Below are 17,952 nucleotides of genomic sequence, written 5' to 3'. Positions count from 1 at the left end.
CGGAGAAGCAGACAGGTGGCTGACATGGACCTGATACCCAAAGGTTACCTTCATTTTCTGTACAGAATTGAAAAGTATACACAAGTTGCTTCTAACCTCCATTTACTACGTGATAACCAAGATAAACAATTCTCATCAACTGCCAAATGACTTTCACAAGGTTACAAATTTGATTCATACCTCACTCTGAAGCTGGGACACCTCTCTGGCAAAGACACTGTCAATGGTGGCTGGCATATGCTTATACAGACAGTTGGAGAGATCAGCTTTAATGCTACCTTTGTATTTTGCCTAAGAGAAAAAGAAAAGAAAAATAAATAAAAGCATCCTTCTTTTGCTATTGTGACTATAAAAGAAAACTTATTTCAGAAACATAATTGCTTTAAAAAAAACCTTCAGGCTATTTAAATACATGTCAATAAATCTGATGGGCATATTCTGAAAGAGAAAAATAAATCCAGTGTATTGTGGGGAGGGCTTGAAATGCAATATGGAAGGACAGGGGACAGTTTCACTTTCGATCTGTGTATTGAGGGGTTCATGGGTTTGGCCAGTGAACAAATGGTCTGAGAACAATGAGATCTTCTGAGCCACAAAATAGTGGCTCTGTCATTAGAATTTACTGTCTAGAATCTAAATGCAAATAATAGTGATAGACAGGCCATGATGTTGGGTAACAGGAACCCAGACAATTAGGTACAATAAATTTGTTAAAGTGTTCTACAGAACTGAGGGTGACCACAGTTCACAACTGACTGTTGTTTATTTTATGAAAAACTGAAAGGGTTGCCGAAAGCTGCAGACACAAAACAAGAACAAGGAGAAAGAAACATTTCCCTTGATTTGCTGAGTACCTATTATGTGTATACTGAAACATCATACTCAGCCCAGAAATATGTACATATTTTATCTATCTGCTAATGAAAAGTTGTTTGTAGGAGATTTTAAAAAATGTTAACTACATGTTATAATAAATGTATAGAATTGTCATATTAAATCCTCTAAACCTGTGTAATTTAATAATAATAAATAGGAGGAGGTGAAAGAGGAGTATTCCTTTATTAAAGCCTTCTTGGCTTCCTTTAGCCACAGTGAGGTGGAGGCTCATTTACTCTGTGTGTGTGTGTGTGTGTGTGTGTGTGTGTGTGTGTGTGTACCCTCAGCCTGCACTGACTATGAACAAGCTCTATCATTACTTGAAAAGACAAACACTCAGTCACCATCTCCTCTTGGGAAAATTAGGTTGCTTGGAACACAATAGGTCACCACTTGTAATTTTGGCTCTGCAGTTAACTCCTTTCAGAAAAATTAATCAATCACAAATTGAGAACACCAAGAATTTCTCTATGCAGGATAAATAATACAGGTAACACAAGAAAAAAAATCATGTTTCTTCATGCTCTGTGCATGAGGTTTCGGTGCCCTCCCTCCTCTGGGAGGGAGGAGCTGATCTGGGTGCTGACTGATGGAGCATATCCTCCATAGGGCTTCTGTCCCACAGCTAGAGATGCTCGTAATAATAACAGAAATGGCCTGGCTTCTCAAAATTGTTTCACATTACTAGAGAATCCTGAGTGTATCACATTTATCTCTTTCCAACATAAGTTACAAAACACTAGAGGTCAGTCATTTACAATGCTGCTTTATTCATTCTCTTTTTCAAGTTCATGCACAGACTAATGCAACCCCCCCCCCCAATATGGAGATTATGACACAGGATCCACTGTGCAATGTGGCACTGAATACTCACAAGGCACTTTGTGGCTTTCCAACTGGAAATGTTTCCTTTGCCCTGGCTTCTGAATCAGTGCCTCTCTCCAGCCGAGCCTTATCCCACTCAAAAAGAGTTGATTTAAACTTATTTATCAAAGATTCCCTGTACTCTGCCCAACGTTTGGCTATAGTAAGACCTGGAGAGGACAGGAGCTCTACAAGGACAGTGACAGATCCTAAAATTCTGGGCACAAGGGTCTTTTCTGAAACTGATACTCCAGCCAAGGACCACTCATAGAGATGGCTTGGAACCCCTGCACAGAGGTAGCCTATGGTAGTTCAGTATCCAAGTGGTTCCATAGTAATGGGGACAGGCACTGTCTCTGACAGGAACTGATTGGCCTGCTCTTTGATCACCTCCCCTTGATGGAGGAGCAGCCTTACCAGGCCACAGAAGAAGACATTGCAGCCACTCCTCATGAGACCTGATAGACTAGGATCAGAAGGAAGGGGAAGAGGAACCCCTCTTTCAGTGGACTGGGAGGGGGACACGGGTGGGGAAGAGGGAGGGTGAGATTGGGAGGGGAGCAGGGAGGGAGGTACAGGGGGGATACAAAGTGAATAAACTATAATTAATAAAAAATTATTTATCAAAGTGGCACATTTGAAGGATTCAGCTGACAAAATGTACTTATTTTCAATGTGGTATTCAATTATGTACCTCTCCACTAGGAAATGAATAACTTGAAACTTCTAAAATTAACTAGGCTGCCAGAACTGTCTCCTCCATGAATAAAAATGTTTCTTTTCAAGGCTAAGTCTACATAAAGAAAGGACAACTACAGTCAAAATACACACGTGCAGTATAACAGCACTCACCAATGAAATACAGTAAAATCAGTTTACACATACAAACCTGGCCCATAGAGTTAGATAACTTAGATATGACCAATATTCAGTGTTACTTTCAAAACTATTCTCCAACTTTAATGTACATTTTTATCCATATAAACACAAGAAAGAAAAACTCAGTTCATCTTACAGCTGTTCAGACCTTACCTCAGAAATAAAAGCACCAACATTTTTCACATGGTTTAGCATAGGAGTATCAGTCACAAATGTACACTTGTCCTTAGACTTTTTATAATCTTCTTTATAATGAATCTGAAAAAAAGTTAATTAACATAAGAAAAAACAGCTGTAGTGAACTTTTTCTTCACAAGAAGTTAAGCTACTCAACATCATTTAATGAAATAAAGATTGAAAGGCAGGATGCCCCTCAGAACAGCCAAATCAGCGATCCCTCCCCAACCCTTAGGGAGCTGCATAGGCAATTCGACTAGGGGAGAACCCTGTTTCCAATATGCAGTCGTCATCAGAACTCAGGGCTGGGGACCCAGGGAAACAAAGGATGAAGGTCCTTGCTGTGAAGGTGGGAGGACCAGAACTCAAATCTCCGAAACCTACACAAAAGTCAGACAACTAGCTTAAGCATCTGTAGTTCAGCACTCCTGAGAGGAGGGAGAAGGCAGAGAGAGAAGAATGCCTAGGAGCTCGTGGGCCTGGGGTGGGCTTGGGCAGACCCTGTCTAAAAACAGGCTGGAAGAACCTACAATCAAAGTTGTCCTCTGACTCCACGCATGTGCGGTGACACACACCTGCCTGCACTCACACACAAATGTGCACACACACATCATTCACAGATATACTCTCTCTCCCTCTCTCAATCTCGCTCTCTCTCACACATACATACACACACACACAGAGTTCAAACCTGAGCCTATTGGCCAAAAGATCTGTGGCTTGAGACAGCTGCCTACCTCAAGGGAAGAAACGAGAAGTGCTCAGAAAAGATTCAAAATATTGAGATGTGGGGGCAGAAACTAAACAAACATATTACTTTTAGCCTTGCTGCCTTTACAGACCAGATCATAGAAAGCAACTTAAACTTTGGCCAAAACAGGCCTATTACTAATTGATTTCTTCAAATCCAGCTTCCCCAATCTATCAGCACCCATTGCCTCCCTCCCACCTACCCCCTGCTCAGAATCTGCCCAGAATGTTTTCCAGGTGGTACAGATCTTCCCAGAGTGCCACGGTGCTGTGAGTGGGCGGATCCACCTGAGCCTTCCGCGGGGTTAGGTGAACATGCTCAGTTTTCTCAAACTCACTGGCAAAATGAATCACTAGCAAACTCTACTTGGAGAGAGGCCAAAATTATTCTCCTGTTGAGATTCCACAGGATACATGAGCTCAAGAAGTATAAGGAGTATGAAGAAGGGCCAGCAGTGTCTCCCTGTCAGGTTAACTGCTGGACGATATGAAAATTGGGTAGGGCAGATTTCAGAGACATCAAGAGAATAGCAGTAATTTGCTGAAATTTATATCGTTCTGTAATAAAGTCATGTTTATCTACACAAGACCATAAATACTTAAGCTGGAAAACTGTCTCAATTCACACGATAAATTATATGGTCTTCCTAATTATAATTCAAATGTGATGTTTACTTGTACCCACCACCCAGCTCTTAAGAGGGCATGAATAATATTGATGTAATGGACTAACATTCCATGGAGATTTTCCCATTTGCAAATCTGATTTGAGGAGCCTAACCTGACCTGAGGTGTAAACAGATACAAATACAGTAAGTAATTTCAAAATTCTACATTTCACTGCTGTGTCTCATAGATATTAATGCCTACCATTTGCTTTATTCATGAAATCAACAAGAGAACATATTTATCTTATCTGAACACTAAATTACATTTTTTCCTTCTCAAAGATTAGCCATAATTTAAGGTTCCTGCAAATCTCTCTCCTCAGTCACTAGTAATTAAATCGTTAATGGCAGGATGATAAATACCAGGCTATTTTGATCATAGGGGGAAAAAGTACCCCGTTATATAATTAAGTGTGAGAAAAAAAATAGCCTATCATTAGGCTTAAGTTTGGCTCATTATTTTTATCTTCTGCCACCATCTTTCCCATCAGAATCACATTCTCCAGTGCAGTGGTATGTGCTTATGGCTAGAGGCCGTCTGATAATGCTTGACAGGGGCTAAATGCTGAGGACAGGAGCTGGGGATAAGGGTGAAGTATTTACTTCCTTTGTTCTGTAGACAAATTCTTCAGCCTTGATTGCCAGGCTTCATGACCTTCTTCAGTCTTTATTTAGAAGTTGGATGCATTTGCATCTTTAAGCTTAAGATGTATTTTAAAATTTAAGGTCATTTGCCTGTTGGTATTTATCTTATAAAATTTGTTACAAATCACACACACACACACACACATACACACACACACACATGCACACACACACCATGATTGGTGCTGGGTTTCTAATGAATTTGTGTATACGGTTTCCAGTGAGTTTGTGTGCAATTCCTAATAAATTCCCCAATATGCAGAACAATAAGTAAATGTTCGCAAGATTTTACATAATTAACTCTATTACATATTTGTAGGATTACTGTGCTGGTGTGATAGGCAATGATAAATGAATAAGAACAACATCAATCAACTACACACAGTTTCACTCAGATAAAATTCAACAAATAGATGGCTTGTCTATGAGTTATATGATACCCTTGTCTATGAATTATAGCCTAAGACTGGCTCCATGTATTGGTGAGATTTCTAACCATACCCCTTCAGTCCAATCAAACAGACCTGAGTGGGAATCAACCTCAATCCCAAAGAATGAACTGGGATAAACAGGCCCTGTTGCATCATTTTCTTTGACTCCTCATTAGTCTGAGAGGATACAGGGGCACAGAGGCCAAAGGTCCACCACAAGGCACTTTGTGCAATCTTCCCAGCAGAGCTTCTACTATTTCTGGGCTAATGGGAGAAGCTTTGCACAGTCATCTGACATGGTAAGATTCCATCTTTTTTTCACTCAATCACGGGGGGCAGCAGCAGTGATGTCAGAAGATGATAACCAAGGACCCTGATGAAGGCAAGGCAGAAGAAAAGATACCAGGGAGAATGAAGATGGCCACTGTGTGGAGACGGAGCCACCTACCTCCAGGCTTTATATGGGAAGAGAAAATATTCTCTTCTGCACTGGGTAAGCTCTTGCTGTTACTTGCAACCATCTGTCTCACAGAAAACACACAACTCAACATATTTTCAAATTAAAGATAGAAGTAGGGTAATGTTGATGGCTTCATGGTCAATTAGAGGTCCCAAACATTTACTTTACCCCTTGGCTTTTCCCCCTAATCCCATGATGTTCCCTCTAAAATTAGAGGAGAATTAGTGGACAGTTTCTTCCTGTTCCTGCCCATGGCAAGAACAAGATTAGCTAATGGCCCAGAGTGCATGACAGATGTGGAAATGTTTGTGACTATTTCTTCCTACGTGGATGCTTATCTAGAAAGTCTTTGCACAAAGAAAATCACATCCCTTGAATTCAGTTAAGTCTGGTGAGAAAGAACTACAGTTTGATCACAGCTTATGAACCAGAAGGTCATGACCAAGGTCACTCTTCTGGGTTTTCTAATATACTCTGGGCTTTCTCTAGAGGAGTCACAATGGAATTTAATGTTTTCATCATGGGAAGGATTTGCCCACAGCAAACAAGTTTATTTGCCTGAAAAAAAGTTGTCCCCACTAGCACGCAGGCCCCTACTAGCACCCGGCAATCTTTGAAGTAAAATACTGAATAAGACTACCCGCTGTGAAGCCGACTTAGTTCTACACAAGCTCACATACATGAAGCCTGCCAAAGATTCCTTTTTGTCCAGTGGTTTTGTTTTGTTTTTGAGACAGAGTTTCTCTGTGTAGCCCTGGCTGTCCCGGAACTCACTCTGTATACCAGGCTGGCCTCGAACGCAGAGATCCTCCTGGCTCTGCCTCCCAAGTGCTGGAATTAAAGGAGGGAGTTGCCACCACCTGGATTGCCTAATATTTTTTATGACTACCACCCAGAATATTATTGGATCTACAATTCTGGATGCTCAATCTAGTAGACAAGTGAAATTTATACAAGGAATTGATGAGGTGTTTGACAACCAAAATGAAATATCAGAACATTTAGTTAGAGAAATAGTGTTACACACTTGAAAGGAAAATTAAGATGCTGCCTGGAGGCAAGATGTCCTTCAAGGCAGGAATGTGAGGTATGCAGAAGAAACTCCATGGTGGAGGCAGCTCAAACACAAAGCAGAAACTAGATGAGAAAGACGTGGAAAAGAGAAGAAAAGAAAACCTGAAGAAAAATAAACATCAACAAGGCAAGAAAGATGCTTTATACTAATTCCCAAAGGGAAGCCACTCAACCTGAAAAACTGACATTTCTCTGCTGTAGAGAATTCCACCCAGTGAAGCCTCCCAGGACTGACCCCAAGCCAACCTTACTTAACATTTCTACATACTGCCTGGATATTAGCAGAGGGGCCTGGATATAGCAGCATCTCCGGGCTTCAAATGACCCCAGTTCTCTCTGTCTCTGTCTCTATCTCTGTCTCTGTCTCTGTCTCTCTGTCCGTCTGTCTGCCTCTCTCTGTCTCTCTCTGTCTCTCTCTCTGTCTCTGTCTCTCTCTCTCTCTCTCTCTCAGAGTGAAATGGTGAGCTCAATGAGATGAGCCTCAGATACTCTCAAAAGTGAGGGAAGAAGGCAGGAAAGTGATTAATCAATCTATCTAGTGTAAGCAAGCTTGCAATCATTCAAACTGCTATGAAAGGCCCAAGCTATCAGCAACAGGTCAAAATTTAACGGTTTCCCCCATGTCTGTGAAACTCCAAACAGCTTTACAAGGGGCATTGGAAACAGAACTCAGTATCAACTCATTCATAGTCCCAAGTGACCCACAGCTGGACTACTGGGCACAGTTCTGATTATAATAATGCTATGGAGACATATAAGGCAAGAGAAGATCCAAAGAAGATAACCCGGACCAGTGGAGGACAATATAAAGTTATCTGGTGCAAAGAAACCCATAACCCCCACACCCGTGCGGGAAATGAGGCAGAGCAGAGAGTGGCTGGTCGCTAGGCTCTGGCTTAGATAGCACTCCACTTGAGTTTTGTCCCCAGTGCTCACAGGAAGGTCTTGGACGACAGTCACTCAACTTCTGATATGCACACCCTGGAGCTGGGACACATGGACACTACACAGAGGCTTGAGGCTTGCTGCTTACACAAGATAGGAGTAGGTGTGGAGTGGCCGGCATGCATGCAGCAAGGAGGTAGGCCACTGGGATGGCCAAGGCTTGAGGGTCACACTGACCTTGTTCCACTCCTAGGGAACTTGCCAACTGAGTGAGTGAGTTGGTCTCCAGCATGAGGGTTTCCTCAAGCTTTAGGGTACAGGGCTCTGCTAGATCAGCAAACCCCTCCCAATATCACTCAGTAAGAACTCTAAACTCAGTAATGTGAAAGAAAATTGCCCTCAAACAAAACAAAACAAAAAAAGCAGCAAGGAAACACAGATGGCCCTCAAGGACAGGATCAATTTTGAAACCCCACCAAAGTATATGAAGGTTCCTGCTTGAGTTTGGCATTTTGTAGGTTAAATGTGGGCCACCAGGCTAGCACCGCACAATACTGTACCCATACAGAACAGGCTCAACCAGAACATAGGACCCTATGTGACAAAACGCCCATTTGTATGTATCATTTTAACTCGGTGACTGATGCATGTTAGACAACCAGCTGTCGTTATGCAACGACATAGCACAAATGAAAATTTTCAAATTTAGAAATTTTATTGAATAAAAAGGAATCTCAAAGGTAAGGTCATTTGCTCCCTATATAATTACGGATGTCCCTGAAGAAGAACAATTAACTTTCAATTAGTTATATTTAACTGAAACTTTAAGGAACATTTAATTTATTTTAGTATTTGTTTGTTTGTTTGTTTGTTTACCTATTTATTTTGCAGCTGAGGGCCTTGTAAACCCTTCTTTTAATTTTTATTTTATAAATTAGTATAATATTTCAGAATTTTTATTGATGCATGTAAAAATTCTAGAAACTAAATGATTATCTTAGTAAGTACAGAATTCTATGATGAAATAAAATGTAAGCACATATCCAGTCATAAATTAAGGAGCAATGATCATGTTCTAAATATTTAAGTAGTACAGACCATGAAACATAAATCTATAATAAACAGAAATTTCTCCCATGTGTTTGATTTCACCTAAAGGGGAACAGCACAAACCTTGCATCCACAAAGTGATTAAAAAAAAAAAAAAGCTATTGTGCCTCCCTACAGGAAGGCGCTTAAGTCACCAATAAGCAATCCTCCCCCAAAACACTCCAATAAATCACCTGCCTAATTAAAGCTACAGCCCAGCAATAATTACAGTTCAGTAAAAACATATCAAAGCTGGGAGCGGCGCTGCCTCCAGAGCGGGCTTTAAATGATGGCATTGCTGAGACTGTTAGTGGGAGCTACTCTGGGATCCACTAGGAGAAAGAACAGCAGGGTGAAGAGAGGGGCTTTGTTTTCACCTCCCTGCTCTAACCTCCGAGTACCTCCCTCCCCTTGCTTCTAAAATGGGGGGAAACAGGAGACTCAACCTCACAAGCTATGACACCTGTCACGAGGCGCTCACTAAGTCCTAACTGCCCCTGCTGCCAAGGTCATCGCTGTAGTAACCCTTTTCCATTATTGCAGTTTACAAAAAATATTTACATGTTAGGTAGCTTATGGTTATAGCTAAGTCATAACAAAGAAATTTTAATTTAAAATTTAACTGTCGCAAGAATTCGGGTGAGTATGCCCATTTCCACCTTTACTACCACCTTTACATCAAACATAGTCAAACAGGTACAAATGTTACAGACAGCGGTGGCTTTGAGTAGCTAGCATTTACTCACAGTGCTTTGAAGAGTAGATGCAGCATTTTAAATGTACACTTCATCTTAGACTTACAAACATTATGCTCAAAAAGCTGAACCCACCAGCATCAATTACATTTCGAAGGTTATTGTTTAGCTGACTTGAGCAAAATGACCTTGGAGAACTGGCCGATAAACTACCCTACTCTGCAGGAAACAAACTTTGCAAATTACCAACAACAGTTGCAGCCAGTTTTGTGCTCAGCTTCCTGAATGCACTTCATTTCAAAGAACTCCATGTTTTTTTAGCCAGCGACTCTCTTATATTTTTGGATCTGTTGAGTTCTCATCCTAAGTGAGAAATAGTCTTCCTTATGAAGTTAGAATTCTAGTTTGAATATTTATAACCTAGAATGTGTACATGTATGTGTACATGTTTACATTAAATAACTCTAAAAGTTCCTTGGAATACCATATAAACTAGCTTCATTTCCTAAAAGCAAAAATGTTCCTTTTTAATGATATCATCATGTGAATTAGGGTTTTTAATGCATAGTTCCATTAACACACACACACATCTATATTACACAGAAATTTTGGATACAATTAATGGTACATAAAGTTTCATGATTTGGAAAATTATTGCATTTGACAAAAATGTCAAATGGCTCTCAGAGTATTAAGCGCCATTCATTAGCTAAAGGTCTTCCATGCTGAAAATCGTTCACTTAGAAATCCTTCTGAGACAGACTGTATCGTCATGCTAATTTTTAAAGTCTTGGGGGTTCTCAAACAGGATGAGCTTGATAACGTAGCACCATGTAATTCAGGATGACTGCACAACTTGGAAGAAACAGGACCTGGATTTGGAATAAGGACAATGGCTCCAGCAGATGTCCCTGCCTATATGACCTTGGAGAAATCACCTAACATGTCTGGACTTCTGTGATCTAGAGAATGGCTGTGCTGTAACTGATGACCTCCGGTGTTCCCTCCAGCCCCACGACTCCACAACACAGACAACCGTGTGAACAAAGCAACTAAGACAAAAGTCTTCTCAAAGCCACTTACATCACTAATGAGTTCAGTGCACTTTCTGGCCAGTTCCATGCTTAGATCTTCAATAACAGGTTTAAGAAACACCTATGTGACAAAATTAAAAAGAGAGAAAAGGACCATTTTATCCTTGTCTGTTAAAGGACTGACTTTTGTTCTTAGGTGAATTTTTTTCTCACTCACCTTGTCCTCCTGCTCTTCTTCCTCCTCCACATTTTCAATCTCTTCAGTTTCACCTTTTACATCCTCAAATACAGGCACCTTCATTTTTGCCCTATCAAAAAATTAGTGCTTTAAAACTTTAAAACTGAGTCTTTCCATGGACCGCCACACCCGTGAGCTCCGGTGTCTCTGGGGCACTGGAAGCAACAGCATGCCAGACTTCGTTCCTGGCTCATGTCACCCTCCTTATCTCAACGGCGTGTCAGTGAACACCCAGGACCCTCCAGCTCTGACAGGTCCAGCCTCTCAAGTGAAAACTAACATTTTCTGAGGCAAAGTTCAATTTTATAAACCTAAAATTAACATTCTTTGAATACCTTAAGAAACCCAAAACAGAAAATGTTTTTTATCTTTTTTTTCTAATTCAATTCACCCCCCCCAATGGTTTAAAAGGGACTTGAAGGTTCTAGAAATCTACTCAGCTATAACAACCAAGATAGCATATCGTAAAGCTGGTTATCCCAAAGATTTCTTAACTTGGTCTAAATAAAGTTTTCTCTAGAATGTCAGGCATGGCTCTTTTTCCATAGAAGACCCTGTACCATACAAGTTCACTTCATTAACTTAAATTAAATGTTTTATGAGATTTTAACGTACTTTTCACATCCCCCCAAAACTACTCACTTTGTATTAGCTGATTAGAGGCTAATAATTTATACAAAAAGCCCTTTGAACCACTTCAAAGAATCTATTCTGAGTTAATTATGACTGTTAATCTCAAATTAGATAATACTGTATCACATTAATTGTAAACATCATTAAACATGAGAAGTTAAAGTTAATATATGTTGATATATTATTTAAGACTTCTAGAAACACCATTGCTTCAAAAATAATCATTCTCTTTGCATTTTTCTCATTGTATAAATTTTCACAAATTCACTAGTTATTTTTTATAGTCTCACTGTATTTCACAGTTGGAAAATTAAGAGTTTAAGTTAAGATATTTGTCATGTGGACTGTCATACTTGCTCTATAATTAAGAAAACACATCCCACAACAAATCCTTTATTGTCAATTTAAGCAATTCTAAGAATCTATCACTCCCCATGTGTTAATTCAGCTGTTTAAATTTTAGAGTAAATTTGCTTTTAACAAAATTAGAGCATATCACTGATCAGTGTTAGAAAAATATTCTATGGTGACTAATTAAATCAATTACATAAAATATATCTTTATCAAAAGTAATACATCATTCCAAATAGCCAAGTATAATGCATTCTTCATATACTTTTCAATTTATTTTAATAAACTATTATAAAAATTTTTCAAATTTGAATTTAAAAAAACCACTGAAGCTAACGAGACCTACAGTCTGTATATCCCACTGAGCATCTGTGGGGGAAGGATAGCCATGCTGAAGCTCTGGAGCGTCCCATTACATTTTATACTCTAACTATAGAACATGCATTCATGTACTGATCCTCATCAACTCTTTTTTAGGAAAAGTGCCTCAGCACTACCTAAACTGAAGTTCTAATTAATAAGACATTAGAATTCTGCACAACCATTATAAACATACTATTTCTTAGGAATGGGCGGGCATGGGAGCGTTAGCAGGCCTTCTGGTGTTGGTCTCCTTGGTTTGCCTGTGGTATATATGCAAGATTAGAGTCTCACAACAGCGTAATGCAGCCATGATCATTCAGGCCTTTACAGCCACTGAAGCAGGACAGTCTCCCCAAGCATGGTTGGCTACCATCAAAAGCTAAAATGTTATGCTCAGGATGCGAGGCTAAGCACTGCACTCAGGGTCAGCCGCTGTAGACCCAGAGAAGAGCATGTCTGATTGCATGCGGGTTGATGCCCCAGGTCCCGCCTCTGAGAAAAAGGTATCGGACGGGTCTGATGCTCTTTGGGTGGATGACACCTAAATGAACATCAGTACAAAGTCCCAATTTATTTCTAATATCAGAGATCAGACCTCTACTCTTGCCTGATGCATCTAAAACAAAAAGGGGGAACTGTAGAGAGCTGCGTAATGCCGCGCCTTAAAGATGGAGCTGGTTTCCGCCTTCCACCTTCCGATGGTGAGTGCTCTCTGTCACAAACAACTCCACATTTGGCTAAGGCTGAGGATCTGGCTTGCTTCCATGTATGTGGACCTATCTGCATTGCCCACGTGGCACGCTGGGGTTGGCTACCCAGAGGCTATTTAAGCTGTGGGCTGGCTTCCCCCAGGGTCTGATGATTGTTCAAGGTTCCTGAATAAACTGCACTGAAAAAAAAAAAAACAAAAAACATACTATTTCTTAAATTCTTTTCCAAAAGGCAAAATGTTCTCAAAATGGTTGATAAGAGAAACAAACAAACAAACAAACAAAAAAAACCACACAATAATCTAGGGGCTGGAGAGATGGCACAGAGGTTTAAGAGCCCTGGCTGCTCTTCCCAAGGTCCTGAGTTCAATTCCCAGCAACCACATGGTGACTCCGAACCATTTATAACGTCATCTGGTGCTTTCTTCTGGCCTACAGACACACATGCAGGCAGGATACTGTATAAATAATAAAGTAGGTGTTTAAAAAAAAACAATAATCTAGAACAAATCTACTCAAGACAGCAAACTATAAAAGAATTTCTAGACCTGCCAGGATGAGTGCCACAGGCCACAGTGACACATGCAGAGAGAGATCTGTGATGACCATCAGTCAAAAGCCCTACTCAGCTTTCCAAATCTTTCATTTCCAAAAACTGAATCCTGCTTCTTCATCTCATCCCAACTATTGCTTTGCCTACCTCTGTCTCTTAGCGCTACCTGGTCCCTTCTATGAAACGTGACTGAGGGCAACATCGTTACAACTGACTAAATGTCTTCTACAAGCATTGCTGGCCTTCTCGTGGAACCGTTCTAGATAGAAGACAAATGAAAGGTATCCCAAACCCCACCTAACCAGCAGACTGCCAGAAAGAAACAGGCCCAAGGATGATAAATTGGGAAGCCTTGAGATACTAGCCACACCAAGCCAGGATGTTTCGTTGTTATTGTTAAACTTGTCCTGTAAGGAGAAGAAGGTGTGCTCTGTAATTGTTTTCCTCGTGTCCTCTCCCAAAGGCTATTCTGCTAGTCTAGAATATCCACTGTACTATCTTCAGGAAGGAAATGCTTCCTATGGATGATTAATTTCTATATACTTTTACACAGAAACAAAACACTGCCAACACTGTCCAAGATGCACCTCTTAGCTTCCACTTCAGATGATAATCCTCGTGTTGCTCTCGTGATGTCTGTTTCCATATTGAATGACCTGCATGAGGCTTGAGCAGTTTCTCCTCTCGTTTCCAATCATGCTCTGAATTCTTATTGGCTCTTCACTGGGCTGCAAGAAAATAATCACTCAGGCCTTAATGCACAAAAGTTCCTAAGATAGAACCAAACACCACGCATAATATGAACACATTTTTTTCTTTTGAGAGGCTGGAATCAGAATTTTAAAGTCACGTGGATCCTTAGCAAATCTTTAGGAGCTAGGATTTATCACAAAAGCTTATATTCCCAGCTATTATGGGAGATGGGAGCAAAAGAATCACGAGTTCAAGGCCGGCCCAAGTTACAGAGTTTCAAACCGCGTGGGCAATTTAGTGAGGCCATGCCTTAAAATAAACATAAAAATTAAACAGAAGGCTAAGACAGTAGCAGGGTTATTAGAAACTCTGCTTGATTTCCGTAAGCAGGTATGTGGCAAGGCCCTCAGGTGGGCCCCAATGCCGAAAACCAACACAAACCCCCACTTAGAGTGCCTTCCTTTGGAGAGGACAAACTGAGGGCCAGGAACAGTTAACTGCATGCTTCCTTTGCAAAGCCATGTGACAAGTACAATGATGGAGCCCTGCTTAGTGCACAGGGATGCTGGGGGCTGCTTCTCTGCCCAGGTAAGGAGAGCCAGTGCTGAGGAACACATACCCTGAAAGGAGAAAACCTCAGAACCTGCCGGGTGAGCTCTTTAATGGACTTTCTGGCAAGCCACATACACCATTACTTTTGATTTAGTGCATCTTCTTTTCGCTTACATAAGAATATAATATAAAATTTATGCCACATTTCCTCTAAAAGCTTCAAGCCCTGATTTTATTATAGCCATGCTCTTCTGTCAATAGGTCTAAAATCTGATTGGGGGATTTTAAAAAAGTATTATTTGAGGGTAGTTACTATGTTTTAAAAATACCTATCCTTTTTAAAATCATAGTTTAATGTTGTATACTAATACATACTTTCACCTTGGAGTATCCACAAAGGAAATATCTATACAATTGCTAATCCCTATCTACTTTTACACTCTTCATTTACATTGTCTACATTTTTACTTTGGTCCTTTCTTCATGAAATGATACAGAATGAGACCAACACGGGAGATCACATTCCTCCTGATGAACCCATAGAATTCCAAATCTGGCTTGACCACACCTTCTACAGAAGATCCTTTAATCCATGCCTGCCTCCCATCTGGCATAATTCAGAATGGCACTTTAATAAAAGGAAATCACTTGAGCTTTCAGCAAGGTGCACAGTTACAAGAAAAGCTCCAGTTTTAAAAGGGTCCTATTATTTCAAAGGGTGAAGAAGGGCATCCCCCAGCAGCTGACAGTGGAAAGATAAGAGCTGATTTGTGTAATAAGAATTCTGAAGTCTCCTGAACTTTTAACAGCATGATGTGTATGCATAAGCAGATACAGTTCTATAGCAACTGCCAAGTGAGTAATGACAACGTGAAGAGACACAGCCACGGCCAAAGAAGCACATCTGTGCCACTCTGGTGAGTCACACTGTGCCTCCCTGTCCTTATCCCCAGTGTCACGGGCAACAAGGGTCCTGCTCTGTTAACAGATATCCCATATTTATTCCGTTCAGTTCTCCCTTCTCTTCTTCATAATAGAGGATGTTCTTCGCTTCTCTTCAGCATGGAGACAATTTACTTACATATGAAAATACCTCATAAAATATTACAATAAGTTATGGTTCAGCTCTGAGTTGAGATTAAAGACACCTGAAAATATGGAGCCTTGGACCATGGGATGTTTTAGATTACAGGTACTGGGGAATGAATCAGCAGAAGCTGGAAATGACAAGAATTGGCTCTACCAAGAGGGAAGATAGTTGTCTTCCACCATGTTATTTCATCAGCCAAAGAAGAGGAAACCAAACACCCAAAGCCTAAACAAACTTTGTCTGAATCCATTGTCTTTCTGACTCCATTTATCCCCCTCCCAAATAATTTATTCTTCCCTAAAATTGCCTAGATCATGCTTTGCTACACTCTCCCTAGGAAGGGGTATATAAGCCTCTAAACCCCAGTTGGTTATGGGGTCCTCACTGTCCTACAGTCTTCAAGAAAAGAGGTCAATGGTTTAAATGATCTGATATGGCGTTTAAGAAGAACCAGAGGGTCAGGCAGCTTTATTATCACAAAAGAAGATGTATGTATGTATGCATATATGCATGCATGTATGTATGTATCTGTGCATACATATGTATATGTGTATGTGTGTGTGTGTATATATATATATATTACAGTGCATGTATGTATGTATCCCTTTTCTAGAGTTCTTTGTGGAATGTGTCAGGAATAGTTGTGAAAGACTTTGACCCTGATATTAAAAAAAAAAAAAAAGCTGAGCATCTCATCAAGTACTTCTTTGTAACTATACTGTCTTTTACTGTCTTTAAGCTATTTCATAATTCTGCAAGCTGCTAAAAATTGATAATAATACAAAGAATCCTTATCTACAGAAGTGTAAATTATGTCTTAGAGAACACAATTGATTATTGGCTTTGCATCTATTTATGAATTCATTTCAGCATTCCTTATTATTTATGCATCTATGGTTCCTCAAATTCACCTTTGAACCAACAGCAACATCTTACTGGTCCCCTCATTTATTAAAAAATTAAATACTTGAAATGTGCTTATTTTGTGGTTTATAAGAATCATATATTTTAACAATATGTCATTTAACAGTTATGAGTATTTTATCCTAGTTTTTTTTTAACATTTAGCAAATAATAAAGAAAAAGGGACTTGCTGGAGAAAGTGCTCTCAGTTATGAAGGGCCGCTATGAAAATGTTTAGCATGCACTGTAACCTGCCTCTCATTTTGTTTTGTTTTCAAGCCTGACCTGGTTTTACTACTGGCAAGTGCTACGTGTATGAACGCACACATGTACGTATATTCACACATACCCCAAACAACATATACACGCAGGCGGAGTTAATTCATCACAGCTGCCAGTGCCTGCCTGAAAAGCATAAAAGGCTCCAATAAACGCTAAGACTTAATTATTTCTCACATCTGGAAAAACTTGAACATGAGAATGGATTTATTGAAGAAGCTCTTCGGTGGCTGTCATCACCCCATTCAGAGCCAGAAAGAGAGAGAACAGGCTTAATCACTCTTGGCAATTCTTTAACCGACTCAGAATAGATGCTCTACCAGTTAATTCATAACACAGTTTGTTTACATGATTTCTGGATTTTATGGAAGCACAATGAATAAATAATTTCCTAGTAACTCATGTAAAAGAACCTGTTTTGTCATGTTTGGTCTGGGGGAAGTTGTACATCAAACTGTGGAAACACGATGAAGTCCTCCTATTCAAGGAAACAAAGGGATGGGTTTGAAGGAGGTGTAAAGCACTTTGAGACCAGCTGTTAGAACAATAGGTTACATAAACACACGAGAAACAGATGACGTGGCACTTCCTGGAGAAAGTGTAATGCAGAAAATGGAAGCAGGACAGTTATGGAGTGCAGAGCAAGAGGACTTCACAAAAACAAGGGAAAGATCAGGTCCCTCCCAGGTAAGCCAGACTTGAGCAAGGTGGTACCGTAGAGGGAAGACATCCAGGGAGCATTTGCAAAGATCCACAGAGAGGTACTGAAGCACACCAGAGTTCAGTGGCACTGTCACCTACAACAGGAGTGAGGAAGAGAGAAAGAGGGAGTAACGGAAGCTTTGGTTTCTTTGTAAACTCAGTTACGTTATGTAAATATGTTTTTGTTTTAATCCCAAGTGTGGGATTTTAGTTTGGGCTTTAGTTTGTCCACAGTGGATAACTGCCTCCCACAGGGCATGGTCTTTGCCAGCTGGTAATGGCCTGCCTCAGGCAGCATGGACAGGGGCGTGGTCTTGGACTCTAAGGGACATAAATATGAGAACCAGAAAGTGTGGCA

General features: G+C 40.3%; 1 protein-coding gene across 2 annotated transcripts in view; it reads right to left on the bottom strand.

Moving 5' to 3' along the window:
* The window catches only part of Nebl (nebulette), a 353,920-nt gene that overhangs the window by 101,159 nt on the left and 234,809 nt on the right, over positions 1 to 17,952 (bottom strand). Inside the window, exons 5-9 of one of the 2 annotated variants that reach the window (XM_060372754.1) lie at positions 13,963 to 14,103; positions 10,745 to 10,835; positions 10,577 to 10,648; positions 2,773 to 2,877; positions 181 to 291 (exon numbers count right to left, since the gene is read on the bottom strand). The exons of the other annotated variant lie outside the window; for it this stretch is intronic. Coding sequence (XP_060228737.1) covers positions 181 to 291; positions 2,773 to 2,877; positions 10,577 to 10,648; positions 10,745 to 10,835; positions 13,963 to 14,021 — 438 coding nt within the window. The 5' untranslated portion in view covers positions 14,022 to 14,103. The remainder of the gene's footprint in view (positions 1 to 180; positions 292 to 2,772; positions 2,878 to 10,576; positions 10,649 to 10,744; positions 10,836 to 13,962; positions 14,104 to 17,952) is intronic. 2 annotated transcript variants of the gene reach the window in all.

This window comes from Meriones unguiculatus, chromosome 19 (assembly GCF_030254825.1).
Source record: "Meriones unguiculatus strain TT.TT164.6M chromosome 19, Bangor_MerUng_6.1, whole genome shotgun sequence".
Classification (NCBI taxonomy): Eukaryota; Metazoa; Chordata; class Mammalia; order Rodentia; family Muridae; genus Meriones; species Meriones unguiculatus.
Note: the sequence above shows the minus strand (reverse complement) of the source record. Positions and strands in the feature narration are given on the sequence as shown.